This window comes from Cornus florida, unplaced genomic scaffold (genome assembly GCF_030987335.1).
Source record: "Cornus florida cultivar Cherokee Brave unplaced genomic scaffold, ASM3098733v1 CherokeeBrave_3.0.0_Hap2_Chr09, whole genome shotgun sequence".
NCBI classification, from domain to species: domain Eukaryota; kingdom Viridiplantae; phylum Streptophyta; class Magnoliopsida; order Cornales; family Cornaceae; genus Cornus; species Cornus florida.
In genome coordinates, this window is record NW_026775579.1 from 15347889 (window position 1) to 15359350 (window position 11462).

The following is an 11462-nucleotide window of genomic DNA, read 5'->3' on the forward strand; positions in this document are numbered from 1 at the left end:
CCAAAGTTTAGATTTTCAGAATTGACAATGCCAAGGAATACTTTCATTATATTCTTGGGAATTACCTTCTTGATCATGGGATAGTTCATCAAAGTTCTTGTATAGACACCCCACAGCAACATGGGATAGCCGAAAGGAAAAACCGACACCTTTTAGAAGTTGCTCGTTCTATTATGTTCACAAGTCATGTCCCTAAACACTTCTGGGGGGAAGCTATCCTTACCGCTACCTATCTCATTAATCGGATGCCTTCAAGAGTCTTGAAATTCCAAACTCCATGCCAAGTACTCACACAAGTCTACCTACAATCCAGACTCATCTCATCCTTGCCACTAAAAGTCTTCGATTGCTCAACATTTGTCCACATACCACCTCATCAGAGGAGCAAAATAGATCCCAAAGCCTTAAAATGTCTATTCCTCGGATACTCCTCTCACCAAAAAGGTTACAAATGCTACTCTCCCACTACTTGGAAGTTCTATAACACCATGGATGTAACTTTCTTTGAGAATCAGCCTTTCTACTCCAAAACTCACATTTAGGGGGAGAATTCTATCGTGCTAGAAGAATATCAGTTTTGGCAAGATGTGGATATCTCCGTGCCTTCCATCACCTCAAGTTCACCTACTCAGAGTAACACCACCACACCTCCAATTGCGCCTATCCTACTTGAGTCAACATCCAAACCTGTTCATTCCGAACCCACTCCAAACAGTCCTTAGATTCTGACTCAACAAGAAAAATAAAAAATATTTAAAAGGATTGTTTACTCAAGAAAGCAGACAGCTCCAAAGGAGGTGGATCAACTCACTTTTCCTGAACAGAACCAAGCGTCCGCTTCAAATCCAATCACTTCTACTCAAGGTAACACAGATTCTTATCCTAGTAATGATCTTGATATTCCTATTGCTTAAAGGAAAGGTGTTAGGTCATGCACTCGGCACCCGATCTCAATTTTTGTGACATATGAGAGATTGTCTCCCTGTTACCGTGCTTTTACCTTGAATCTATCCAGTATAGACATTCCAAGCTACATACAAGAGGCTCTAAAGCACCCTAAATGGAAGGAAGTAGTTAGTGAAGAAATTCAGGTTCTTATGAAGAATGGTACTTGGGAACTCACAGAACTTCCCAAAGACAAACAACTTGTGGGATGCAAGTGGATATTCAATGTTAAGTACAAGGCAGATGGAAGTGTAGACCGATATAAGGCGGGACTTGTAGCCAAGGGATTCACTCAAATCTACGGGATTGATTATCAAGAAACATTTGCTCCGGTTGCTAAGTTAAACATAGTCCGGGTTCTTCTATCCTTGGCGGTCAAGGCCTCCTCATCAACTTGACGTCAAAAATGCATTCCTTAATGGAGACTTTGAAGATGAAGTCTATATGGAGATTCCTCCTGGTTTTGAGAACCCAAGCATTATCAACCGTGCTTGCAAACTTAGGAAATCTCTTTATGACCTAGCAATCACCAAGGGCCTGGTTTGAGAGATTTACTATAGTGGTCAAGAAGCATGGATACACTCAAGGCCAGTCAGATCACACCTTATTTATCAAGAAGTCGCCTGAAAGGAAAATTACCATCCTTATTGTATATGTGGATGATATTATCTTGACAGGTGATAATGAAGAAGAGGTAAGTTGGTTAAAGAGTACTCTTGCCAAAGAGTTTGAAATCAAGGATCTCGGTACATTGAGATATTTTCTTGGCGTGGAAGTGGCTCGATCCAGCCAAGGTATTTCTGTCTCTCAACGGAAGTATACGCTTGATTTGCTTAAAGAAACAGGTATGCTCGGTTGTAAGCCCTCAGCAACACCTATGGACCCTTCCAACAAACTTGACATGAAGGAGAGTTCTACTTTGGTTGACAAAGGGAGGTACCAAAGATTGGTGGGAAAACTCATTTACTTATCTCACACAAGACCGGATATCAATTTTCCTGTCAGTGTGGTTAGTCAGTTTATGAACAATCCAACTAATGAACACCTTGAAGCAGTTTACAGGATTCTCAGATATCTCAAAAAGACTCCAAGGAAAGGGCTGTTCTTCAAAAAGGGGATAGATAGTAGCATGAAAATTTTCTCAGATGCTGACTGGGCAGGATCCCTAACTGACCGAAGATCTACCTCAAGCTGTTGTTCCTATGTGTGGGGAAACCATGTTACATGGAGAAGCAAGAAGCAGTCTGTAGTTGCTCAAAGCAGTGCTGAGGCTGAATTCAGGGCTATGGCACATGGAATATGTGAAGGAATGTGGCTCACACGACTCCTAGAAGAACTGAAAATCTCTACTAAAAGTCCAATAAAGATGTTTTGTGACAACCAAGCTGCTATCAGTATTGCTAAAAATCCAGTTCACCATGACAGAACTAAACATGTTGAGATTGATCGGCACTTCATCAAAGAAAAGATTGATCAGGGAGTCATCAAGATGATCTATACTCCTTTAAGTCTTCAAACCGCAGACATCCTCACCAAGGCTCTTAATCGAGATCACTTTGAAATCCTTCTTTTCAAGTTGGGAATGATTGCTATATATTGTCTAGCTTGAGGGGGAGTGTGGAAATTCCAAGATAATTAGTTAGCAGATTTTGTTAGTTTCAAATAAAGAGATGAAGATAATTAGTATCCAAATCTCCAAAATTTCTGTTAGTTTCCTATTTTACTTCCTAGAATCAAGGAGTTGGTTAACATAATTGTGAAGGTTTCCTCTCCTATTCATTCTGGGAATTCACTTATTCCAAAGATAACAATAAGAAAAATATCAGAGAAGTTTTTTCTCCCATATATTTCTTTACTTAGTAACCATCACAAGCACTGTCGAACAATTGAGATATAGTAGCGAGAGGTAGCCGAGATAAGAGAACCAAGATCTAGCCTAGATGAACCCCAGAGAAATTATCGAGGAGAGAGCCGATTAGGGATCCGAGAGAGATTGCCCAAATGAGAACTAAGATCACTGAGGAGTGATCGCTGAGAAGAGATTGAGAGAGAGCCGAGATGGAATCAAGATCGGAGTCTGAATGAGACTAAAATAAAAAATAATTTTTTTTTTTTAACGAGAGATTGATTTCCGCTCTGATACCATGTTGAAAGAGAGTGAGAATATATGAAAATGTATATGTTATTAAGTTTGTAATACAATAATACAATGGTGTTTATATAGGAATATAGGAGAAGCTACGAGTGTAGGTGAGTGGAGAACATGTAAACCCTATACATGGTAATTCTATATATTGTAATGAGGGGTAGGTGACAACTCATACAATACTAATGGTACATGTCTAACAACTCATACAATACTAATGGTACACATGCGACAACTCATACAATACTGCACAACAAATACTAAAGTTACATAAGTTAGAAGGTGAAGCTATTTGAATATAACGAAGAATATATTATATTATATATGATATTACTATTATATCTTGTCATTTTAGTTATGTTTTTGTTCATATTACATACCATGACATGTGTTTGATGTCACTTTTTTTAGAAAAAGAGGATGGATACATTGCTATATGTTCATAATGTTACTTATAAATATATATATATTTATATATATATATATGTGTTCGTAATGTTGTTTCTAAGACTGCCATATGTTCGTTTTTATATAAGATAAGAGTGTGGGATATGTTATCAAGTGTCCGGAATGTGTTGAACAAGTGCCTGAGATGTGTCGGCTCAGTATCCAAGATGTGTCGACCAAGTGTCCAAAATAATAAAAATTATTTTTAAATTATGAACGTGGTCATGAAGTGTCGGATACGTGTCCAGGAGTGTACATGAAGTGTCGGTGTCCGACACGGACATGACACCACATAGAAGTGTCCGTGCTTCTTAGATTGCATCTGTGACCTGATGGAGTTGTCTCTAAATACAACTCCAAATTTCTGATACATCAGAAGGAAAATGGTCACAATTTATGTAATAGATTACTTATTTTCTGAAAATAATAATAATAGTTGATAATATTACTTGTGAGGCGTATTAAATGATTGTTTGTGCTTGCTTGTGCATTATTTATACTGGCACTGTAACATGACTTCCGTTGTGTAGCTTTAATGTGTCATTGTAAATGTATATAGAATAATTAAAAATAGTGGTTTGTGCAATAGGTACCAGGATGATTGGCTCAAGACGTCGGCGAGTTCTCTACAACTTTGGGAAAAAGCTCCTTTCGAGCCATATGCTCAGCAAAAACCAGTAAGATTCATAAAACCTGTCACAACAAACGTTTTTGTTACCCAATTTATTTTTGCACATTCCTCTGTATTAGCTCAAGAAATCCTGCAATCGGATTTTATTAATTTTTTCATTGCCCATGTAATTCTAAAACATTTTCTTATTCTTCATTAAATGTTGCAGATGACTTATTATGTTGTATGTCCAGACATTGATCCCCTTACTACTGCTGCTGCTGATTTTTTCCAACAACTTGGAACTGGTTAGTGTAATGATGAATCATATTCATTCTTTCTATCCATATGTTTGTTTTGGTGGTTGCACGTTTGTTAAAACTGGAATAACACTTTGGTCTTCTATTAATTCTTTTTAAGTGACACAATGGAACATGTCAGACTGGTTGTAGTATTTTGTGTAGGGGTTCAAACGTGGCTGAGAGAGGCTCCCTCTTGATAGGATATTTTCATTCTGTTTTTGAGGGAAAGGAAACTACAGAACTTTCTCCTTCACGAAAAAGCAGGATGAATGAAATAACGGTGTAACTTTTTTATTTTTTTTTATTTTTTTTGTAAGTGCTCATTTTATACTGAAAGTATGTCCTTTATCCTATTTCAATTGAGTGAAAACCAGGGAACACTTATCCCATATGGAAAGAGAGTGCTCGACATAAAATTTTTGGACTTTTGTATGAGTATAAATGTGTTGATTATGGAGAGCCTTTTGTACCTTCATAGAATATTCTTGCCCTCTCGGACAGAATGTTTTCTGGGATTCACTGTGAAACATCTCCTGGCTGTCCTTATTGTTTTGCACCTGTAACTCCACTTGCACTTCTAATGCACATCAGATATATGCTTTGATAGCATCATACTTGCTGATACAATATGCATTGCACCTTACTGGTTGCATGCACACTCATGTATGCTTTTCTTTGTGATGCGTGGTTTAACTTGTGTTAGCTTTCCTGCATGTTATATTACATGCAACTTGTGTTATGAACATCAGTTGTGTGGCCTCAAATATTCAGTCTTCCAGCTTAATTATAAAATCTGTATATATATATATATATATATATATATATATATATATATATATATATATCAATCGTATTTGTCTACACAGCATTTTACATATGAATTGTGCCCTAAATTCGATGATGTTCTTTCCCTTCCAGTTTATGAGACGTGCAAACTCGGTACTCATTCACCACAAAGTTTGGGAAACCAAATGGAGATAGGCTCTGGGAAATGTTCGTCTTCTGGTTTTGTTCTACTTGATTGCCCTCAATCAATGAAGATTGAAAGCAGTACTGCTTCTCTAGTGGGTTCAATCAGTGATTATTTTCTTTCTCTGTCCAATGGTTGGGATTTGACGAGCTTTCTTAAGTCTCTGTCAAAGGTTCTTAGAGCTTTAAAACTTGGTTCATGCTTGAACGCAAACCCAAAAGAGGGAAACAGCGGTCCTTGTACGGTAGGTTGCAAGTTTTTTTTACCCTCATTTTCTGTTGTAGAATAAAAGATGTGATTCATTACTAAATTGTTATCAATCCTATTATGCATCAAATTACATTGTTCTGAATACTTGATGTATATCATTATGGTATTGGTGTCTTTTATTTATTTATTTTTATTTCTGTTCTTACACTGTTTAAAAAGTGAGTTCCTTGACTTCAGTTGTTGTTGTACAGTTGAATTTCTTTTTATTTGTTAGCTTGAGTAATATGGGAGCACTTTCTGTTCAAAGAGCTTTTGTGATTTTAGTTCTAATGGCTAAAGTTCCTATTGTCTGTCATTCTACCTACAGTCGGACAGTTTCTATCTTATTTGATCTCGTTAAGTATACTGAAATTTTACTTTAATATATAAAATATTTTATTTTTTTCAGAATGATTGAATTTAACTTAGGTTCCAGATAGGTGTATAAATAAATGTGTTAGAAGCCATCAATTTGTTCTGTTTTCTTTTTCATCAGGCCAGCCACAAAAGATTCCAGATGCATATTGGTCTCTACATTCATTGAATCTGGAAAATAAATAAAAATTAAAATTCTTGGTGATTGCAGAAGATCAAGTTCAGGAAATGAAAAACAGAAAAAGAAAATAATAGAAATATGAAAAGCAAGAACAACGAATAAGGCTTCTTACTCAGTTTATAGGGCAGTTCTGCTGGCAAGTGGATTGTAGGAATGATAAAGGAGTTTTTAGGTGGGAGCTGGGAACTATAGTTTGGCTCTTGGAATCAGGTAATCTATGTGGCGAACAGCTTGTTTTCTTATCACATCTGTAATGAAAATTGCAAAACTGTCAAATCTGGCAATTAAATTTTCTGGTATTAAACTGATTTCACCATAATTTATACAGTATTATTATTTTGGATTAGTAATATATAATCTGATTATCATATCTATGAAACGTGGTTTCCTTTGCATAGTGGCTTTTGCATCATGCTTTAGAATTTTTACTAGTTTGGTAAAGCCAGACTGATATGATGTCTCCTAAATTGTTGGCTCTTGGAATCAGGTAATTTATGTGGTGTGCCCATTCCCTGAACCTATTGCAGTTCTACAGACTGTACTTGAGTCTTCGGTTGCTGTTGGATCAATCATACTTTCATCAGATAAAGAAAGGAGATCCATAATGCTGAATCAGGTTGGGAAGGCATTAAGTTGCTCAGCAGCTGTGGATGAAGCATCAATAGCAAATGTTTTAACACTTTCAGGGTTTAGTATTCCTAAATTAGTATTGCAGATCGTTACTGTTGATGCCATTTTTAGGGTTACAAGTCCGGCCCTCAGTGAGCTTGTCATTCTCAAGGAGATTGCTTTCACTGTTTACAATAAAGCCCGGAGATTTTCGCGAGGATCCTCCAATGATGTGGTCCAGTCATCGTCCATGTCAGGTAGATCTCATTCAGTTTTGATGCAAATGAGTTCTCCAATTCAAGGGATGTGGAAGGATTGTGTTGGTCCTCGAATTGCAGGACCTTCCGTTTCAAGAGAAGGTGAACTTGATACTAGCTTGAGGTCTGGTGCCTGGGATAATTCTTGGCAAACATCAAGGACAGGAGGATTAGGCTGTGATCCAAATGGAATTGGAGATTTTTTTCTTCAAGATGAAATCCATTATATGTTTGAGCCGCAGTTCATTCTTGCGGAACCTGGTTCTCTGGAGAATGGAGTTTTAGCACCAGAGTCTTCTAAGCCTTTGCATGATGATTCTAGTAGTGGAAGCTTTATGCAGAGTACAGTTTCATCAGGAAGCACAGATGCTGGACCAAGCTCTCAACTTGATGGATCAGAACCTGATAGCTTTATATCTGGCCTTTCGAAGACACTTCCAAGCCTTCATTGTTGCTATGGATGGACGGAGGATTGGCGTTGGCTAGTATGCATATGGACGGATTCTAGGGGAGAATTGCTTGACAGCCACATATTCCCCTTTGGTGGAATTAGTAGTAGGCAGGACACGAAGGGTCTGCAATCCCTTTTTGTCCAAATACTGCAGCAAGGCTGTCAGATACTTCAGACATGCTCTTCCTCTGATACAGGATTTGCCAGGCCTAGAGATTTTGTGATTACACGAATTGGATGTTTCTATGAGCTTGAGTGCCAGGGTATGTGATTTGCTTCTATCATCTTAAGTTCCAAACCTCGTACATTCAGTTGTTTTATATTTGAGAAATATACTTTTAATTCCTTGTATCATTTTGTTTGCGAGGTTTAGTTCTACTGTGTGATTTGCCAGTTGTGAGAGGCTGAGGGCTTTAATATAAAAGACTATTATGCATGCTAGTACCACCAAAATGGGTTGCTGGGAGTGGTAGAGCGTTTCACCAATTTATAAAATGTGATATGAGAGTTTAGTTTGCAATTTGGAAGAGACATAATTATCATGGACATTTGAGTAGTTTTCTATAAAACCTGTTGGTGCGCTTTTGGAAATTATGCAACCACTGGTAGTCATCAATTTTGTTTCCATTGGCAATAAACACACTCACATACCCACTCGCACACACTTTTTGCCCACACCCGGGTTCGGAACCCTCCCCTCTTTGAGGATGGGGAGGTTATACCATTAGGCTAGATGCCCTCTGGCAGTCATCATTGTTTTGGTCAATAACTTGGAAACCATTTTTAATGAGGCAATGGTTTGTATTTTATGTATATCATTTAACCCCTTGTCAATTTGTCATTGATGGTGCATTTTCTGAACTTTGAATATGATTGTAAACAGAATGGCAAAAAGCACTCTATTCAGTTGGGGGTTCTGAGGTGAGAAAGTGGCCACTGCAACTACGGCGCTCTTTACCCGATGGGATTCCTACAAGCAGTAATGGGACTTCCTTGCAACAACAGGAGATGAGTTTAATTCAAGAGAGAACCCTTCCTTCCTCACCTAGTCCTTTGTATAGCCCGCACTCAAAAACTTCTGGATATATGAAAGGTGTTTTGGGACATCCTTCTGCAAGGAAGCAACTAATGGGTGGACATGCCGCAGTAGACCAGACAAGGGGGTTGCTTCAGTTGGTGCAAAGCATCAGTTTTGTTTCAATTTCAGTTGATCATTCCCTACATCTAGTATTTCAGGCAGATTCAACATCACCTGGTAGCTATCTATTCCCGTTTTACATCATTGTGCATCATCTTTGTAGCATTAATTGCTATGTATTCCTGTTTTACGTCATTGTGCATCATCTGTGTTGCATTAATTGAAGTGTAAATCCACTACAAGTTTCATCATCTGTTTTAGTTGCATCTCTTCTCGAACATTTTGCGTACGAATGCCCAGAAATGGCTGAACTTCCTCTGTCATAGTTAGTCCCATTTCTTCTCACTCCCCTTTTGAGCACCTTCAATGAAACCCATCTTGTCAAAAAAAAAAAAAAAAAAAAAAGGTGTAAGCTAAATCTTAGAGAGAGATGGGAATATATAATGTTCTCAAGAACGTACAAGGAAATCAACAATCTTTGGAAAGCGGTAATTATGCCCCTAATTAAGGAATAACTAATCATGTCCCTAATTAAGGAATAGTTGACTATGAGTTGATTTCACGACACATATATATGTCCAGTTGTAGTATTAACAATGAGCATTTTCAGGGGGAACTCAAGGTGGTGGCTTTGTGGGCCCGTCAGGTTATCTCGAAGGGTTTACTCCTGTAAAGTCCCTTGGTTCTGCATCTGCATCCTATTTACTAATACCGTCACCCAGCATGCGCTTCCTCCCTCCAACACCTCTGCAGCTCCCCACATGCCTCACTGCTGAATCGCCGCCTCTGGCCCATCTCCTACACAGTAAAGGCTCAGCGATTCCCCTTTCCACTGGTTTTGTGGTTTCAAAGGCTGTATCTTCTATGAGGAAAGACTCAAGAAGCAGTTCAAAAGAAGAATGGCCTTCTGTTCTCTCTGTCAGTCTTGTGGATTACTATGGAGGTAATAACACGGTCCAAGAAAAAATGATTAGATCAATTGTCAAGCAGGGAGGAAGAGGATTAAGTTCAGAAGCTAGAGATTTTGAAATTGAGACCCATTTGATTCTTGAGTGCGTTGCAGCAGAACTTCATGCTCTGTCATGGATGACTGTAAGCCCAGCATATTTGGAAAGGCGAACTGCACTGCCTTTTCACTGTGACATGGTTTTGAGACTCAGAAGGCTCCTCCATTTTGCTGATAAAGAACTCTCACGGCAACCGGAAAAGTGAAGGTATAGGTTAAATAAATCTCACAAAAGTTGTATGCTCCATAGGGAAATACAAGGAGCACCCATTATAGAGGCTCTGCTGTATGCGGTGTTCCCTGTGTGCTCATGTGTAAAATTAATTGTAACATTTGATTTGCATATATCATTTAAGCCTGCTGATTGGTAGCACCCTTTTTTCGAGTTCCTGGGGAACTGAACAGTTCAAGAAAGAAATATATAGATCTAGGGGTGGGTTTAGTAATAGGAAAGTAGATTTCACAGTGTATATGGACGTAAAAAGTCCATCTTTGCTGAAAATCAGCATAATTGGCTGGTCTGATCAGTGTGGGATGTGCTCTCATTGTAGAGTGAAAGTACACCCGAGGAAAACAGATGTAAATGTGTTAGTTGGTCGGTTGGTTGATTTTGTTTTATCAGGGAATGACGCATACAGAAATGAGTATTTATGTATTTTTCTTCTTAAAGGTTAACAAAAATTCTTAACTGAACAATTTTGGTTGAATAATTATATTTTTCTCGGTTAAATAATTATATTTTTCTTGGTTACTAGGATAAATGATACATCTTCAAAATTCGGGAGGGCAGCGTTGTGCGAGTGGATTGTGATATTTATAACAAGACGTCATGTGGTGGGGTCCATCCCCTCGCCTCACATATTTCCTATTGCATCTTGGGGAGGATGTATCATTGCTCAAAGAGTGCTGGACAAGTAGACCCAAGGCTTACATTCAGTAAAGTCAATTAGGAACACATTAATAGTTCTGTTGGTACTATTGATATAATGATGAGCTTCAAATGCAGGAATAGGCAGCTGTGGAGTGCCATTCTATATGCTAATCTCACTATCCCTGAGTAGTCTGTTTAATTGTGTCTTCATTTGGTTGGAGGAAAAAGATTGTTGGGACAAATATTATCCAAATTAATTTAGTGTGAGACATAACCAGATGGATTGGATTGCTCCCGACAGATACCCTAGAAAAAGAGAAAATGAACCGTTTAGGTAAAAATCTATAAAGACATGCACAAACACACACACACACATATATATATATTCATAAAATAAGCAGTAAAATACATGGAAGAATAATTACAGATGAACGGAGGACATACCCTCAGAATAAGGAAATCAGGTTATAAGCCCATGTCCAATACATAAAAAACACCAAATTAAAACTGCTCAGTGTATCAAGTTTTGTAGTGCAACATTAGTGACATCAATAACTTCAAATAAAATGTGTCTAGCCACCTCTTGTGGAGTTCTTGAAGTTGTACCATATGAAGTGTTACCATTTTTCTCCTGCCATATACCCCTCAAGGCAGCCACAAACAGGCATTTGAGACGCTTGTTAGAATGTTGTGTGAACCACCCCACCAGGTCCCTAAAATTGAAAATGTTAGAGAACTGAACTTCCCAACCCAGAACCTCTCCCAACCAACCCCACAGGGCCTAGCAAACTGGCAGGTAACAAATATATGATCCCTAAAATCACAATCTGTGTGACAATTAGTACACCTAGCAGCCAATTGGATCCTTCTCTTCTACAAGTTAACCATGGTAGGAGGCCTGTCTT

At 38.1% G+C, this 11462-nt stretch overlaps 1 protein-coding gene across 5 annotated transcripts in view; it reads left to right on the plus strand.

Annotated features, from left to right (window-relative positions):
* Nucleotides 1-10836, plus strand: part of LOC132273552 (mediator of RNA polymerase II transcription subunit 13) — a 72409-nt gene extending 61573 nt beyond the window's left edge. For all 5 annotated transcript variants that reach the window (XM_059774515.1, XM_059774514.1, XM_059774516.1 and 2 more), the window contains 7 exons: nucleotides 4128-4215; nucleotides 4378-4456; nucleotides 5369-5664; nucleotides 6713-7805; nucleotides 8426-8797; nucleotides 9291-9894; nucleotides 10442-10836. In XM_059774515.1, coding sequence (XP_059630498.1) covers nucleotides 4128-4215; nucleotides 4378-4456; nucleotides 5369-5664; nucleotides 6713-7805; nucleotides 8426-8797; nucleotides 9291-9892 — 2530 coding nt within the window. In that variant the 3' untranslated portion in view covers nucleotides 9893-9894; nucleotides 10442-10836. The remainder of the gene's footprint in view (nucleotides 1-4127; nucleotides 4216-4377; nucleotides 4457-5368; nucleotides 5665-6712; nucleotides 7806-8425; nucleotides 8798-9290; nucleotides 9895-10441) is intronic.
* The last annotated feature ends 626 nt before the right edge of the window (nucleotides 10837-11462 follow it).